This window comes from Argopecten irradians, chromosome 10, assembly GCF_041381155.1.
Source record: "Argopecten irradians isolate NY chromosome 10, Ai_NY, whole genome shotgun sequence".
Classification (NCBI taxonomy): Eukaryota; Metazoa; Mollusca; class Bivalvia; order Pectinida; family Pectinidae; genus Argopecten; species Argopecten irradians.
Genome location: NC_091143.1, coordinates 22,973,130 through 22,992,460, shown reverse-complemented (window position 1 = coordinate 22,992,460; position 19,331 = coordinate 22,973,130). Strand labels below are relative to the sequence as shown.

Genomic DNA, 19,331 nt, shown 5'->3' with positions numbered 1-19,331 from the left:
AGTATGATGATCTACTGAAATAAGGAAATTCAAAGTTCTGTGACTAAAACAGACCTGCAGCCAATACATAGCAACTATTACGTACTGTAAAGGTCATGTGGCATATACTGTATATTACCTAATTACACTTGGGAAAGGAATGATAACATCAGTTATCAGAATTAAAATGATAAAGAAAGCAGAAGTAGAGTTAAATTTGGTATCACGTTTTATTTAGTCGCAATAGAAATAGTTTCATTTCATTGCATTACAAATAGTGGATAAAATGGAATGCTCTCATACACCAGATATTTCACATACATGATTGTTATATTACTGGACTACGACACAGACAACCAGCAATGCTCAGTCTCTCATGCACAGCAGACAACCATACAATATGATGGTATCAAGGCTTGCAGAAAGAAAACAAATTCATATAAGCCTTGTATCATCATTAACTATTAAATGAACAAGAAAACAACAGCACTATTGATGCTTTTGAAGTATGCACTAAATTAATTGTCTCCTTATCCTGCCAACAGAAATACATCAATTGATGATGACACGTTCCTCCATCTCAGTCCAGTAAAATCACAACTGGCACCTGATTTATGATGGAGGTACACAGTATATGTAACAGACCTGTTTGACAGCTGTTATAAATATTGCACATTAAAGGGGAGAAAACTCCAGTCTCCATTTGATAACAGGCATGTGTTTCAGAGTTTGCACTCCTGAAGTTGCTATGTTTATGGAAACTTTTCAGTATTAGTTATATATGTGTACCAAAAACTGAACTTGAATTATCATGGCTTCCTGATGTGACGTGAGAAGACATGTTGTCACCTGCCTGACAAATGGATTTCGGTAGATTCCATGTACAGCACGATCCCTAACATGCTTTCATCGGTATGGAACAAAACTTTCTCGCTTATGAATTCTACCAGTCAATCACATTGCTAGGGTATCTGAGCTTTGTAAGTAAGGAAATTGTGATTCCAGGCCAGTCTGATCAGTCTCCTGATGTGGAGGTCCATGTGGATGTGTCGTATCTAAGCTCCATAAACATGGATCTACTTCCTCCAGTACTGAAGAAAAGAAACATTTATATTATGAAATCTTTATCTACTTCCTCCAGTACTGAAGAAAAGAAATATTTATATTGTCAAAATCTTCATGTTGACTGATCACAGCTTATACAGTGTATCTTCTACATCAATATCAAAATCAAGAATGAATTTCCACATAAAAAAATCCCTACAAAATAGCAATGAAATATAAAAAAAGGCATTTTTTTCTATCAGTTTAATTAATTGTATCTCCAACAAAGAAACTATTTAGCTAGCTTGTAACATTCAATTTCATACTAGTAATTGTTGACATTCTTTGACAGATGAATGGGATATCTATTAAGTTTTTGATTATAAGTATGGCTCCAATTACTCTTGGATAATCAACATATAACAAGTGTACCTACCTGAGCCATTTTGTGTAGTTGTTCTACGATGACAGCCATCATGGCCGACACACTGACATCTATCACATTCTGCATGTAATGTACGGCTTCCTCATCAGTTAGGTGTAACACAAACTTATCTTGTACCTAAAATGTTAAAAACAACAAGTATAGATTAAATTACCACATTATTCACAGCTCCATTTGTTAGATACAACACATATGTATCTTGTACCTAAAATAAAAACCATTTTAAAACATTTTATTCTTCTCACATGCAATGATAGCGGTAATTGTTGGTATTTGCACCCAAAGCATCTTAACAATTTTCATTTCTAAATGCTTTTTGAATCCAAGTTACTATTATGATATAAATTGCTGATAATAATATCAAATCTGATGCATCTTATTTAAAGCATGATATTGACAGAAAACGTCAAAGATAAATTCAGATTCTTTTCAAATAAAACAAGAAAGTTGATCCGACACCTCTAATGCCCCATACCTCTACTCTCTCTCTATGAAAACCAGTGATATAAATTACCAACCTTTTTAACTGTTTTGTCTGGCTCCAAGGCTATGTCTGGTATGTTGGCATCCACCATCAGAGAAAATAAATTTAAAATTAAATTGGCTGATCTGAAAACAAACAGAAGATTTGTTTTTATTAGAGCTTATGAATTGTTATACATAAACTTAATGACTTTAACAACATCTATACATACATATTCAACAAGGAGTTTACACTTGCTAAGGAAATGTATTAATAGGTTTAGCACAATTCTGTCAGTACCATATTAACATCCATTTTTCACATTTAAACATGTCAGAAGAACATTTCTGTTTTTCTCAAAATATAAATATCTGAACCTTGTAAATTTACTTCAGATATTTAAACTAATAGTTTTCCCCTGGTTCTAGCATCTCCAAGATAGTAAGGTATATCTCCAAGACAGTAATGTACATCTCCAAGACATACAGTAAGGAACATTAATGTGATATACACTTGGACTAAGCAGTCATACCTTCTGATAGCCAGGAATGATGTGTAACAGAGTTTCTTGAATTCGTGGAAATGTTCAGAGGACGTCCCTCCCATAGCTTCTACCATTTCTTTACTCAGCCTCATTGGAGATGGCATGGGTTTAGGGTCACGACCTAAGATGTACCCAAAATCTATGTGGAACAGCTTCCCTGTGGGTGAAAATTTACCAACATACCACCAAAATCAACATGGCTATGATTCAGACAATCATTTCATGGAAGATAACCATCATGATGTTACTTAATACCAACATAATCTTATGTCTAATTGAAGATTCTTTCTAGAGTTTTTTTATGAGTACATGTATTTCATTTGCCATTAACGAAAAATAACCAACAACCTTTAGTTATTCACAACTACCAGTTGATAGTCACATGACTATCAGGACAGGTACTCACCTGTCTTAGTTAGTAACAAGTTGTCAAGGTGACGGTCTCCCACGCCCAACACGTATGTTATAACAGAGTATCCAGCTGGAAACAAATATACCATACAGCCTTAAGTTGTTTCCAGAGTAAATCTAATAAATCCTACACTTGTTTTAGAAACAAATTCACTTTAATGTCTTAACATGGCGACAGGATATAAAAAACTTTTCTGTTTATTCCAGTTAAATTGATTTAAAGTAATTTTAATACACTTTTTCACATAATATCTACATACTATCATAGTTGGTAAAGCAAATGAAAGCATATAAATATTCATGAAAGAAGTGCAATGCATATGAATTATTAATTGAGAATTTATTAATTTATTTAATATCAAAATGATGTTATTTACTCACCACAGCTTTTGATGTAGTTATCCATGACCTCCGGAGATATACCAAAAGGAGCGCCCTCTGCTGGTGCATGCTTACGAAAGAAATTCTGAATACTTCCATCTTTGTCCAAAACATCAGCAACATTAATGGAATCGATATATTGAACAAACCCTGTGGAGATTAGCAGAACATATTTTATAAATATGCCTCCTATAATGTAGATTATCAGCATGTCATGCAACATGTTGAAAACTTTTTTAATGCATTTTATACCATTTAAATATGTCAGATTTCCACAGTGTTTCTATTTAAACAAAACATTCGGTGGCTTTGTACAAATGACCAAGATTGGAAGGCTAGTATAAAGAGGAATTATCAAATACCTTGACCATTTGACCATCAATATCTCACGTGAAAGGGCCTTCACGTGAAATTTACATGAAGAAATATTGCCTGTGTACGTTCCCAACAATCAAAGCTGTGAAATTGTAATAATCAAACTAGCCAAAGATAACTTACCATGCTTACTACTGGTAGCCAATACCTTATAAGGTAATAACTTCAGATCCAAATTTTCTCTTCTTAGTAACTGAAGAAAAAATCAGTTGATTAATTTTGAACAAGAGGCCCAGAGGGCCTGTATCGCTCACCTGGTTTGTAATGCCAAGTACTGTCGTGAATACAGGTTCATTGTTTCTTTTCTGAAGGAATTTGAATATTGACCTCTAATTCCCCTATTGGGCCCCACCCCTCGTCCCTCGTGGGGGTCAGAGCCAAAATTTAAAAGTTCTGTTCCCCTTTCATCAAGGATGTTTGTTGCCAAATTTGGTTACAATCCATGCAGAACTGTAGGACAAGTAGCGATTTATAGGATTAACCTCTATTTCCCCTATTTGGCCCCACCCCTCCTCCCTCGGGGGGGGGTCAGAGCCAAAATTTAAAAGTTCTGTTCCCCTTCCCCCAAGAATGTTTATGACCAAATTTTGTTACAATCCATGCAGAACTCTAGGATAAGTAGCGATTTATAGGATTTACCTCTATTTCCCCTATTGGGCCCCGCCCCTCCTGCCCCCAGGGGGTCAGAGCCAAAATTTATACAAGTTCTGTTCCCCTTCCCCCAAGGATGTTTGTGGCCATATTTGGTTACAATCCATGCAGAACTCTATGACAAGTAGCGATTTAAAGGAAACGTTGACGGACGGACGCCGCGCCATGACATAAGCTCACCGGCCCTTTTGGCCAGGTGAACTAAAAACTCAAATGTTTCTTCGATGTTTAAATTTCATTAAATTTACTTAAGCATTGAATGTCTTTCAGTTGGCATTCATAGCCAATATGAATGCCAACTGGACAGAGGCAATTGAACAAACAGGATTGCCTTAGAATTCTATCATAACAAGAGAATGACTAAATTGAAACATGAAATAAAGCTATTAAAATGTTCATCTTACCTTGTCCATCAGTGAGATCATTTGTAAAATCAACTGGTCCTGTCGAAGGTCGTCACCATGTTTAAATAACGCTACGTAGTCTGGTCCATCTATAATCTTAAAGGTCAGTCTACAGGGCATCAGGGCACTCTGAAACAAAGAGTTGGAAATTGAGGGGGCAAGAAAATTAAGAGCTTAGCAATTCATCTGTTATCGAATATATCTATACAATAGAATAACGATATACAAAATTTCTAGTACAGTAACTATATAATTCCTCTTCATTAGACTCGTGAAATTATATAGTTAAAATGGTTAAGTTCATATTCCAGTTATGGAAGCCTTACATTCAAATATTATGTCCTGATTTTTCCAATTATTATCCAGTCTATTCTTAAAGTGAACAGTCGGGCAAGGATGGCTAAAGTTGGTAAAAATGGTGTGAATGTATCCAGAATTATTTCTTATGAAATAGAAAAATAAAATCTCTCGTCAAAATCTGTCTGCGTACGAAGAAATTAATTTAAAGTATGGGAATTCTAAAACGTCCTCCCGGCTCACTATGTCTGTGGTTACATTTCCACGTAGCCTCGCTTTCAATGCTTTCAACTTTTCTTTACTTTAATGGTCAGAACTGGGAAACCAAGCAGAACTTGACCGTCCTATTAATATGTGAGAACTTTTGGAAGGCCAATGAACGCATTTAGACTGGTTTTCTTTGCCCGACTATTCACTTTAAAGCAGTTTATGATGGGTACTGAAACAACATCTTTGGGTAGACTGTTCCACAACTAAATAAGCTGAAAACTAATTATGGGCTTGGCAAAGAAGAAGAAAACAGTTTATAACAAGAAAATGTGGGATATATCAAATAAATGCATTGTGTAAACCAATTAAGGTACTTGTTCGATATACATGTATACACTTGACTTACTTTAAATAGTACAGCTTTTTCGGGTACAATTCCGTAAACTTTCACATCTGGATCCAGCGGCAGGGGAAGGGGTTCAAAGTCTGAGAAATTAATCTTACAGACTTCAGGGTCCTGGAGTAAGGCTTGTAATCTCTCAATCTAAAAAACAACAAGTACATTTAATATGTCACTCAAAAACGGTTAAAAAATATGAAAACCTAAAAACTTCATAACCGCTGATACTATTCCGATTTTTTTTCCTCTATAAAACAAACTAAAGTATCTGTAGCAAAATGTAACATCAATACCTATTCAATATATCTTTTTATAAATCGGAACACAAAATGTAGGTCACAAAGACTTAGGTATACAACAGTGCTTTATCTGTGATCCCTTGACGTCCCTAGTCAAACATTTCAGTGGTGAGTAGTGTAGTAATCAATTCCAAACTGATTACGAGTACTGTACATATGTGCTGACTGTTTTCTTCCAGTTACCACATTTCCTAGTCAAACATTTCAGTGGTGAGTAGTGTAGTAATTACTGTATATGTGTGGTGATAAATTCATTACAGATTACTGACCTTTTCTTCCTGTTACCACTTTCCCTAGTCAAACATTTAAGTGGTCAACAGTGTAGTAATTACTGTATATGTGTGGTGATAAATTCATTACAGATTACTGACCTTTTTCTTCCTGTTTCCACTTTCCCTGCTGACCATCTTGACCAGATCCACCAGTTTATCTATAAACATCTGTTGCCTGGAGATGGTTGCCCTTCTCAACCGAGAGTCTGGCCCCCCCTGTAACATCAGCTTGATTTATTAATGAAACAATAGAGAGTCTAGATTTCCCTGTTACATCTACAAATGTATTTTCTATTATAACATTAATACTTACAGTTGTATGTGCCGTAACTGGACGAAAATTTTGACATGCTATTTTTTCTTCATTATCTATTGAAAACCATAAAGTTTGATGAATTAAGCTATGAAACTCATTCAAATGGCTCCAGATGCCTTATAAACATTAGGTATAACTTATGTACTGTAAAAATAGTTGTTTTTATTCCTTATAAATGTTTAGATGGAAACATACCGGTAGGAATCACTTTACATTTCTAATAACACAGCAAAATGTTCAATGTAATTGTAGATCACAGCGTAGCTTCATGGTCTGACCGTATGTACTCATGTCACTTCACTATAGATGTAAATATGACTTTTGGCAGTACTGCCAAAAATCATTTTCAGCTCTTATTTGTACATGTACTTGTAAAATTAAATCCTATGCATTGAACGTACTGTAATCCACAAAATGTTGATAAATTTTGGTGATGACTAACATATAAAATGCTCATCCTGATTCTCCTTAGTATGAAAAATACAGCACATATAACTTTAAATGAGAGCCTGGTCGTCTGTGTCAATTTTCACTATCATTGATAAGTTTATTTGTCAGAAGTAAATCTTTGAATACTCATGCATGGTACTTGGATTTTGTTTTACATCCTGTAAGCAGACACAAGTGCCTGGAAGGCCATAGAGCCAAAAGAAAAAACATTGACCTGCAGTCATTATCTTAAAACTGCCCTAATTTGAAATTTCTAAATTCACAACCAAGAGATAGGTGGCTATAAGGGTAATATATTATATGTAGAGTTACAACTTTTGACCTGAATCTTACCTTGAAGAGAGCCTGACTGAAACGCTTCATTACAACATGATACATCTCTGTGACCTTTTGGTTTTTAGCTGAACTGTCCGAGTCTATACTCTCCACAGAAAGAAACCTGTGTATAAAAGAGAATATGAATTCAAAGTAAATATTAAGTAGATCAGTACAACGAGATTTGATTTTACTGATCGTGAATTAAAAGAGGAAATACAGAGAGATATACATACAAAATAAATATTATGATAAACTTGGAAAACACTACTACAGTGAAACTTGACTTAAGTGATCTTTGACTTTCATAACATCTTGTTTCATATGATTTGATATGAAACATGACTATACTAAACCAACCACTGAATCTATAAACTTTAGCAAGATCTTACCAGTAGAAGAAGTTGGCTAGGTTAGAATTGTTACACGCCCGAGATATCAGAAATGTAGCAAGGTCCATCTGAAACAGATAAGTATTTTTTTCAACCTATCAACAGCTTTATAGCTATCAAATGATAAAACAAGTTTTAGCGATTGCATTCCAAAACACCGCTCTGCCACTGAGAATTGGCAGGTGACAAAACTACAGACCTAGAGCTACTGCCCATGGGTAGGTAGAATATGAGACGCTATCACTCTGACCAACCTAAAAGGAATATAGAGGAGGTAAATATCACCTTCCCCAAATCATAATTTAACTTTAATCAATTATTATGACATATTTAAGAATTTACAATTGCCTGTTAATTAGACAGAGGACTTTTCAAGAATCTATAACATAAGCATTAGGTTTTCTTTTGCCTTAATAGATTAAACAAATTGTGAATTAAGGCTGATACAATTTCTTCTTTCAATTGAATTATTTAAAGTACTTTAATGTTGTGTGAACTCACCTCCTTTTCTAACTTAGATTCAGGACTTTCCTCAGACTTGGGCGAAATCCCTCCAAGTGCATCAAGTATAGAGTCATGAGAAGACGCTCGCGACAACATACTCGTAGACCTAAGGAAACAGTACAGAAACAAAAACCTTCTCTATTTGCAATTATTCTGATTGTTGTAGTGTTTTACAGACATTCATCTTGAAATGACTGAAGTTTAACCTATCAGCTGAATTAGTAAACGATATTTCCCTTTAGATAATGTCAGTTTAAGGTGGTAACAAACTATTTGCTGATCCTTTTTGGTGTTTAATCTTGTTTTTAAGTTTAAGGAAAATAGTATGCATGGAAAACAATAGAAAATTATAATTTTAGTTGTTTTAGGGGCCTTAACTCCAACCAATATTGTCGGTTGAATGTACTATTCAAACTTCAATAGGTATTGAAGGCATATAACCTTGTAACAAGTTTGAAGAAATTGCTTTACAATTGTTTTAGTTATAGCAAAAGGGGCCATAACTCCAGCAAATAATGTCCTCCAAAACCATGGTAATCAAACTCAAAAACTGGAAACATTGAAGATAATTGGTCGACAACTGTTGCAAATTCTGTACAGACAAATAATTAATAGACTGACTGAAAAACCTAAATTAACATACTCTGTTAGGGTGAAGGTGGGGATACAATATTAAAATACAACAATCCATTGTAATAAATACACAATAGATGCATAACAACATATGGTACCTGTATTATTACATAAAAACTAGATAACTAAAGTGATGTAGTATACCTGTCCTTATCTGGGTAGGTGGTGCCTGTATCGGCTGTACTGATGGAATCACGTCGTGTACTTAAGTTATCCTGACCATTCTTTATCTCTTCAAAGTTCTCATATTTCAAAGCCTGAACAAGCTGGAGGAAGTACAACAGTAGGTCCTAAAAACAAAAGGAATCAGACCTGGTAAATCACAAAAACTTAACACCACATTAATGTTTATAGTGGGAGAAACGGTTTAATATGATTTACACAAAATTATTTCTCATCGTAAAAAAATGCTCATGAAATGCATTCTTTCGGGAAAACAAGACTTCAATGACTTATACCATATACAAATTTGCTTGTGCTTACACTACCAGTCTAAGTACTGACAGCAAAGACACAACAGTATGCCTGACTGTACATTTAACCTAATCAATACTATATTTAAATTCTGGAATACCTCATCATCGGCCTGCCTCAGTCGTGACACAGCGTACTTCCTCACTGTAGGGTGCTGGTAGACAGGAGACAATAATTCCAGGGCGTCCTCAGCATCAATAGGACTCCAGCGACTCAGCAGCTCCAGGGCCTGGCGCACCTCAAGGTGCAGCTTCCAGTTCACACACTTCAGGAACTTTGTCAGGGCCTGTGCCATGTGGATAGATATAACCGGTAAAATATAACTAAAGTTGATGAAAAAATACATGGTAAATACTAAAGAGCATAAAGGAGAGTTACATAATTATGAAGTAATCTAGTTGACACCCCTCAGACATTTTGGATCTACAGTATGTGTATAGTTACTCAAACAATGTAAGAGGTTAAACACAACGAGATACTTTTTAACATGCATATCCATCCCATATAATCGGGGTGGAATAAGGCCTCATACACATGTAGGAGTAGTGGAAAGCAAAAAGGAGTGAGTTATATCATAGGAGATAATCATATATCATTAAAATGAATTTTATAGCACATTTTGTATAATTAACTTAATTCAATTTTACACATTGTGGAATATTTCTCACCTTTTTCTGATTACAGAGGTAGAACCGAAACTTCCAAATGAGATCCTGTTCTTCTGAGGTCAAAGGTTTGAAAGGAGGATAGGTACAGATAGCCTGGAAATACAAAAAAAAAACATGATACAAGGATAGGTACAGATAGCCTGGAAATACAAAAATAAACATGATACAAGGATAGGTACAGATAGCCTAGGAACACAGAGTACACATAATACAGGGTGATTTATTAAACAGGTTTATAACAAACTCAGAAGGGAAAAAGCTACTTTTATCAGAGTAATATAAATTACATTTTTGACAATTTGAATGGAAATTGACCATTGATTTTGACTAGATGATAGTGTGTACACAGTTATATTGGTTTTATATCTATTGTAATTACATTCTATATAACACCAAGGTCTTTTAAGGATGTGCCAGTTTTTGTTAGGTAGATGAAAACCAGAGTACCCTTAAAACATCAACTTATGCTTAGTGCCTGTAAATAACCCTACAAGGGTTTTAAACTTGCAACTCAATAGTGGAGTGCTAGCACTAGAATGTTATGACCCAATGTTACACCAACACTCCCTGACAAAACCAACACATGTACATATATATAAAGCATATGGATATTAGATACAAACATTCAGTTGATCTCTGGTCTTAGCGTCAGGTTTCATATCTCTGTCAGTGGGCCCACTCCGTAAACTTCTGGCCAGTTTATGGTGTTTATTTTCTACAAGATTTTCCTGGTAACAAAAGATTTTGAATTGTGCATATGTTACTGTTATTCAATCCTCAAATCTAAAATAACCTATATTTTATTTTGATATAATACCATTGTCAGGAAACATATTATACAACTTCAATAAATCACTTGCTTGTTTGGTCACATGCAATTCATGAATTGAGGGATCATCTGAATAGCTATGCTTATACTAAAGTGATTTTGTTGGTCTCTGTTTTAGTGTAGCTATGTATACATCATACAGATAAGTCACACACTAAATTGTAACATACAAACAGATATAGACTTACAGCCAGTATTTCTGGATCTGGTATGGTAACAATGTCTGCATGAGTTCTGTAGTTAAATACCTCATCACCATCCTATAAAGTACACATAGAATCACTATTAACGGTTATTATTAATCATACTAAGGACACACATCTTTTACACAGTCTGAGAGAAAAAGGTTCATGCACTACACTAAAGTTTCAAATATAACAAAATATTTCCTTTATTAGTGACGTAGGATATATTTTATATAGCATTGAAGGATACACCTTTGTATGTGTATTGTATCGTAGCTATTTTCATATTATCAGGTATATATATGTCCTCTAATAAAGTTACTCTGAAGTCTGTCTAATCAACCCAAACTATATTACTTAGGCCCAAAAAAAATATGTCTGTTTAGGGTCTGTAGGTGGGGAAGATTTTTCTTTTTTTTTTTAGTGTCTTTCACTCTAAAATAATGGCTGGAACTGGAGGTTTTTGTTGGGGTTTTTTCGTAGAAAAGTGGGGAAAAAATAGGGTCGGGGATAAAAGAAATTAGGGTATTTCGGGTAACCCTAAACAGACGTATTATTTTTTTTTGGCCTTATACCTAGTAATATCAGAGTGTATTAAATCACAGCTATCAATTCATCCCAACCACAGAGTTCAAACATTTTCAGATTTTTAGAAAATCCTTATATCTACAACAAGATGATTCATCAGGTTTTACCATGGTATTTCATATGATGCCCAATAAATACCTTTTCAAAGTGGACAACAGTGTACTCCATCTCCTCGTAATGTATGAAGGGGAACTCTATCATCAGGTACATGAAGTTTGAGTCCCGTTTCTGTTTCTCATTCACCATTTCTATTTCTCTAAATGTAAGCCTATCCAGCCAATCAACTTTCAGCATGTGACCGTCTCGATGTTTCTTACTCAGCTGAAATAAGTCAAAGTTTAAGCAGTGGTATACATTAATAAGGGAATTTATTTACTCTTATACACTAAATCTGAATTGGTTTCTAATATTGCCATTAATGGACTGGGCTAGCCAAGTGATCAAGGCACCTGACATTGTACTCTCTAGTCCTCCATCCCTGGGTAGCTAGCTATAGGTGTGTAATTGGAGTGTACTGTTCTGCCATTTACACTTTTCATTTTTCCCTCGAACCACCTGGCGACTTTTAGTAAATAACAAGAGGCCCATGGGCCTTAACGGTCACCTGAGTTAGAATATATAATGAAACAAATAATAAAACAAACGAAAGACATTAAAAACACTATATGCTCTATTGCTGGGCCTTGAAGTTGGTCAGTGATTTATAAATTTGACCTTTTTAGACTATGAAGAGTATTTGCTTCCATCAAACCTGTGAACTTGGAGGTATTTTTTGAAATTTTAATCAATTTGACCCTGTTTGGTCCTGCCCCTCTGGTCCCCCAGGTGTCATCGAGGACAGATATGGATGTTAAAATGCTATATCTTAGGCTAATAATTCTAATCAAGTTTGACTAATTTCCTACGAAAATTGGGCAAATAATGTTCACAAATGTGTTTTTCCTACTTTTACTATATCCAGAATTTTAGAAGATTTTTAGCCTATTTGACCCTTTTTTTAGCCCCCGCCCCTCTACCCCCAGGGGGTCGGCCAGGACCAATTTTGACTCTTTCCTATGAAAATTCAGCAAAAAATGCTCATTAATGTGTTTTTCCTATATAAACTACAGTAAACTTGACCCCCTCCCCAAGGGGAAACAGGAGATCCCAGGGTCATATAATTTACAATTTTTATAAACAAACTTTAAGACCTTTTTATCTATAAAGTGTATTTGATTATACCATTTCCAGAATTTTAAAAGAATATTTTTGAAGTTTTAGCCTATTTGACCTTTTTTGGCCCTGCCCCTCTGCCCCCAGGGGGTCGGCCTGGACCAATATGGATATGATATTAAAATGCTATCTCAGGCTAATAATTCTAACCAAGTTTGACTCGTTTCAAATGAAAATTGAGCAACAAATGCTCATAAAATGTGTTTTCCCTATATAAACTATAGTAAACTTGACCCCCTCCCCAGGGGAAATGTGAGACCTCAGGGTCACATAATTCACAATTTTTGTAAAGGACCTTAAGACCTTTCTATTTGTGAAAAGTATTTGTTTCTATCATTTCCAGAATTTCAGAAGAAGATTTTTGAAGTTTTAGCCTATTTGACCCTTTTTTTAGCCCCGCCCCTCTGCCCCCAGGGGGGTCGGCCAGAACCAATGTGGATATGATATCAAAATGCTATCTCAGGCTAATAATTTTAACCAAGTTTGACTTGTTTCCAATGAAAATTGAGCAAAAAAATGCTCATAAATGTGTTTTCCCTATATAAACTATAGTAAACTTGACCCCCTCCCCAGGGGGAAACGTGAGACCCCAGGGTCATATAATTCACAATTTTTTTAAAGGACCTTAAGACCTTTCTATTTATGAAAAGTATTTGATTCTACCATTTCAAGAATTTCAGAAGAATATTTTTGAAGTTTTAGCCTATTTGACCCCTTTTGACCCCGCCCCTAAGGCCCCTGGGGGTCAGTCATAGAAAATTTGTTAATAGGATTAAATGGCCATCTCATACTGATAATTCTGACAACATTTGACTCATTTCCTATTACAAATGACCAAATAATGCGCAAAAAAGTGTTTTCTCAATATAAAGTATAGTAAACTTAACCCCCTCCCCAGGGGGAAACTAGAGACCCCAGGGTCATATAATTCACAAGTTTTGTAAAGGACCTTTAAGACCTTTCTATCTATGAAGAGTATTTGATTCTACCACATCTGTGAGTAGAGAAGAAGATTTTTGAAATTTTACTCAATTTTACCCCTTTTGGCCCCTCCCACAGCCCCCTGGGGGTGGGGACCATATAATTCACAATTTTGATTGGCCTTATGCCTTAGAAGGTTTGTGCAAAATTTCATTGAAATTGCTTCAAGCAGTTTTGGAGAGAGAAGTCGAAAATGTAAATTGTTTACGGACATACGACGCACGACGGACGACGCACGACGGACGACGCACGACGGACGACGGACGACGACGGACAAAAGGCGATTAGAATAGGTCACTTGAGACTTCGTCTCAGGTGACCTAAAAATACTAGATACAAATAAATGTATCTGTAAAAGGGGCATAAACTAGAAAATGTCTGTAAGCTTCTGTCTCCATCTAGAATGGGTACAGAATACCACAGAAGAGAGGTGGTGCTGAACTAACATGGGTAACATCTTACCAGACATCAAACCAAACCTATAAGTTTACCTTAGCTAGGCGACTCATCTGGTCATTCTTGTCCTTGGTTTTCCCTGGTGTGCTCGAGTTGAACTGTGGATCTGCCTCAATTTTAGGCCACACCTTTAGATCATGCATGCCTTGGCGGAATGTCCTACAAGCAAAAGATGATCTGCTTTTAATCCATTAACAAACTAAGTCAGGCGTTTCATTAAAAGGATCTGCTATGGAGTCTCAATAAAATTTTAGAAATTAAGAATAAAATTAAATGTATTCAAAGCAAGTATCTGTTACCTGGGACCAGTTTCTTCAACATTCCTAATGGTTTAAGGAATTTCTTAATTTAAAATTATCAATACAAAAGCATTATAGATTATAAAATCTTCAGTTAAAAAACTTTCTTTGATTTCTATAATGCTTTCCTATGAAGAACTTTAAAGTTAAGGAATTCTTTAAAGTTACAGAATAAAAATGAAAATGGGCTCAGTTGCTAGGATTCAGTGAGCAAGTTAATAATTCCCTCATTGCCCAAATGTCTATATAAATATTTGAATCTACAATCTGATACAAAACAACTTTATTCATTAGTAATCATCAGCAAATTCTATCTGAAATGTTGACATACTTACCCTCTTTTCCCAAAAAGTGGTAGAGTTGTCCCCCCTACTGGAATGGTTTTGTCTGGACCATAGATATCCCATATCGTTAAGGCCAACACAGCATTTCTCGGCAGATCGTTATATTTCACAGGTAATACAAGCCACTCGTTCCAGCTGTAAGTAAAATCATGCACAGATTCAAAGATTGAGAAAATTTTCTGTCATTTTGAGATGAGACAAATGCAAGGAGTCCCAATTCAACTTCTTCCAGGACATCTAATTCTCCAACTTCTAGACCATAAATAACTTACTTCCAGCGTGTACTGAAGGCCTTGTAAGATGTACTGACAGCGAGAGACAGTGGTCGGCCGTCTGAGAAAACCTGACATGTTACATAAAGATCAGCACATCCCTCTGTGTAGGCACCAGAAAACTTCAGCATGGAGTCTTCTAGTAGCTCTGTATAACTTGGTCGCTCCCTCTCGCCCTCCAGAGTTCCACTGAAATGACAGAAAACCTGGATTAAAGTACAAGTTACTGTAATGTCTTCAAAAATGTGGATGTGACTCTGGCATACAGCCATTACTAATTTATTATACATGTAAGTTACAACTGCCCAAAGTTACTAAGAACTTACATAGGGTATATATACTGGTAGCTAATTAATTTATTTGCTTGTCTAAAAGCAACATGATATTTAAACCATAGATTTGATTTTGAATAAAAAAACTACTTTAAGCTATTGTACATTAAAAGACCATTTCAATGCATGATGTCAAGACATTCCTAGTTTGTAGGGAGTGCATGAAAAAAAATAAGTCAAGCTTTTGGAGACAGAAATTGTCAATCTGATTAAAATACAGATCACCGTAATATACACTACCTTATCCATAACATGTATAGTGTATACTGATGATCTGTATTTCAATAGCAGTACAGAGCAACATAATACTGTACATCCAAAATAGATACCACAACACAAGCTCAGTTACAGACATGATATATGAACTCCAACTATCATCACCTACACACACGCAGATTACAGTCAAGACTTACACTTTTCTTCAAAATCATACATATATAGTCAACACACCACTCCTCATCAAAACAGATTGCAGAACTAGACACACACACCCACATACCCTTACATATCTGCTACCAATGACAAATAAATTTTATTTATTTAATTTGTACAAATACTCCTAAGAGACTTAGAGTCCTTTTTCCACATATATCACACACAATAATAGTACTGCCCGGTCACTAGGAATGGCTTGTGTGGGAGTGATATTGAGGGATCCAAATTTAAACTAAATTCAAATCAATATCAACTGATTTAAATCAAGGAACTGTATATATTGAACTGATATGAATCCATTATAAATTTCAACTTATCATTATCTGGCTATACAGTATCCAAATTTTAACTATAAACAAAAACATTGGTATGCATATATACATGTATATATATATACTTAACATGCTTTTTATACCTGCTCATTATTGGAGTGTTATCATAGTATTACTTACAAGTGTATCCTAAATATATATTTAATTTCAATATTGTCTGTAAAATAACGTATATTATATATATGATTTTGAGATGTACATGTATGTATCCACAGGGAGAGGGCTTATAGGCATAGCCTGCCCAATCCCTATTAAAGCCAAAGAAAACCAGTCTAAATGCGTTCATGCCTTCCAAAGTTCTCACATATTAATACGAACGGTCAAGTTCTGCTTAGTTTCCCAGTTCTTACCATTAAAGTAAAGAAAAGTTGAAAGAATTGAAAGCGAGGCTGTGTGGAAATGTAACCACGGACATAGTGAGCCGGGAGGACGTTTTAGAATTCCCATACTTTAAATTAATTTCTTCGTACGCAGACAGATTTTGACGAGAGATTTTATTTTCACACCATTTTTACCGACTTCAGCCATCCTTGCCCGACTGTTCACTTTAAATCTAACGATTTAATAAAAATATTTTGAAATGAAATGAATCAAACACAATGGAACCTTATACTGGTAGCAGCAGTACTGTACATGTACAAAACACAACACTTGAAGTCTTCAAGGCACTCATCATATACAGTCCTTAAAGCCTTCACAAATAACTAAATTCTACACCTTTTATCCCATTGTCATCTTAAAGCTTCACAAAAATTAACAAAAAACACCCTTCACTTTCAGGCCCTGTATATAACTTTTTACACGCCACTGCGCCAATTCCCACAGACCACCAACCGTCATCATCGACGGTCTGGTCTTCAATGAAGAAGATTGAGAATTTTTCGATGCTAAATGTAAAAATTCCAGCGTCAACTTAAGCAATATCAGAATATGTTAGGTATCCAATCAATGATAACAAGATGTCCTTATTCCATATGTAATAGAATGCATGAAAGAATGATGGAAGATAAAACCTGGAGTGCGCATAGTGTAACCGTTTCACGATATAAGGTCCGAAATGACATGTAAACAAGCCTGAATCATCAGCTGATTCTAACTTCTGAAACTTACATTTTGATTTCCACATTAACGTCCAGATCGCAACTATAAACATAGTTGAAACGATCAGCCATGACCGACATATTACTGTTTAAAAAAATATGAACTGAGATAACAAGAAGTTCGCTCTATTCACATCCTAAACCGATGTTTGTTTTCATTTTCATCTGTCCTCCTCCCTAAGTTCAAGGGAGATAATTCATTTCCGGTACAGGACAAGTTAAATACCCAAATATTTAGTTCCGAGTATTTGTTAAATTTCTGTTCCATTTTTTCCTTCACAATAGTGTTGTCAAGAATTTTTGTTATATCTAAACGCATATCTATTCATTTGAGATGTTAATAATGACCATATAATATTTCTTTTCTTAATGTTTTTAATAAATTTAATGTCAACTGTGGAAAAACCGGAAGTCACATGTTATCACATGAACTGTCAACATATCAAAAATAGACAAGAGATGATCACTCAATTTCTACGCATATGTGCGTAGAAGTTGAATGTAACAATGGGAAATAAGGTAACCACATTTACGGAAGACCAGCTGGAAGCATATCAGGTATTCTTTGTATGATTGGCTTCTGATTTTATGTGCATGTTGTGATGGTACTGATGCTGGTAACCTAACAACTAATATTGTCAGTTACAGTTATGTTTATAGCTGTTAGGCCTTATGTCATTCAACTTTATCACTCTAGTTTTTTTGATAAAATGTTCAACCTACTCAACATGAATTCACCAACTCTATCCAATGCCAACATACCCAATGAGTTCCAAATCTACTCAATGCCACCCAACTCTACCATACTCACTCCTGTCTATTCATTGTCACCCAACTTTACCCATATGTCACCCAACCCTACCTAATGCCACCTAACTCTACCAAATGTTACTCAACTCTACCACTGTCACTCCACTCTACTTAATGCAACTCAATTTAACCCTACCCAATCTCACCATCTCTCCCCAATGCCACCTAACCCTACCCAATGCCACCCTACTCTAACCAATGCCACCTAACCTTGTCCAATGCCACCCAACTCTACCACTATCACCCAACTCTACGTGATGTCACCCAACTCTGCAAATAATGCCTATCTCTATCCAATGTCACCCAATTCAACCCTACCTAAAGTCAACCAACCCTACCCAATGCCACCCAACTCTAGCCAATGCCAAGCAAACTCTACCCACCTATGTGACCTAACTGTACCCATATGTCACCCAACTCTACCCAATGCCACCCAACTCTACACAATGCCACCAAACTCTAGCTAAGGTCACCCAATTCTACTTAATGCCACCTAACCCTGTCCTATGCCACCCAATTCTACCACTGTCACCCAACTCTATGCAATGTCACCCAACTGTACAAATGTCGCCTAACTCTACCCAGTACTACCCAATGCTACTCAATGTCACCCATTTCTACCCAATGTCACCCAATTCTACCTAATGCCACCCAACCCTGTCCAATGCCATTCAACTCTACCAATGTTATCCAACTCTACCCACCCAGATGTACACAGTACCACACAACTCTATTCTCAATGGTCCCTAGCAGAAACACAGTAGAATTTGGACAATCTATGAAATTAAGGAGCACGCCTTTCTTAGAAATATAGATATAGTCATTTAACTGTAAAAAATACCTGTACAAAAAGTATGATATATTATTAATCAGCACAACTTTTGCAATTACAATTTGATATTTGGATACAGATTTCCGGCCATAATTCTGCGCTTATTCATGCCATGAGAATACCATGGTAACAACAAAAAAAATACCTGCTGAAAAATTGCAAAAATATCATGATTTTTTAGCCTCAAAATTGCAGATAAATTTGTACATTGTTACTCAATTTTTTTCTTAAGACCCTACCTCAAATTGAGCACTTCTATCACAATGGCAAAATAAGCTAATTCATTTCATAGGTCGATTAGGTGGATTTTTCAATATTTTTGCCTAAACCCGCGCCATGGATTTTCCTTCAAGTAAAGCTAGCATTTCCGGTCAAGACGCACTTCCGGAGGTGGCCC

General features: G+C 35.6%; 1 protein-coding gene across 2 annotated transcripts; it reads right to left on the bottom strand.

Moving 5' to 3' along the window:
- Nucleotides 1-60: 60 nt before the first annotated feature.
- On the bottom strand, nt 61-17,496 carry LOC138333410 (phosphatidylinositol 3-kinase catalytic subunit type 3-like). 2 transcript variants are annotated; one of them, XM_069281765.1, is made up of 23 exons: nt 17,303-17,496; nt 15,094-15,282; nt 14,813-14,956; nt 14,214-14,337; nt 11,668-11,850; nt 10,945-11,016; nt 10,551-10,655; nt 9,928-10,020; nt 9,360-9,545; nt 8,930-9,075; nt 8,150-8,258; nt 7,649-7,716; nt 7,275-7,380; nt 6,275-6,391; nt 5,611-5,748; nt 4,698-4,826; nt 3,766-3,835; nt 3,268-3,417; nt 2,882-2,956; nt 2,464-2,632; nt 1,987-2,077; nt 1,460-1,585; nt 61-1,122 (listed from the first exon to the last, which is right to left on the bottom strand). In XM_069281765.1, the coding sequence occupies exons 1-23, from the start codon at nt 17,371-17,373 to the stop codon at nt 1,108-1,110; spliced, it is 2,676 nt and encodes an 891-aa protein (XP_069137866.1). In that variant the 5' UTR covers nt 17,374-17,496; the 3' UTR covers nt 61-1,107. The 2 variants fall into 2 exon arrangements, with proteins under 2 accessions (XP_069137866.1, XP_069137865.1); XM_069281764.1 differs by having other exon boundaries at nt 173-1,070; nt 17,303-17,495.
- Nucleotides 17,497-19,331: the final 1,835 nt, after the last annotated feature.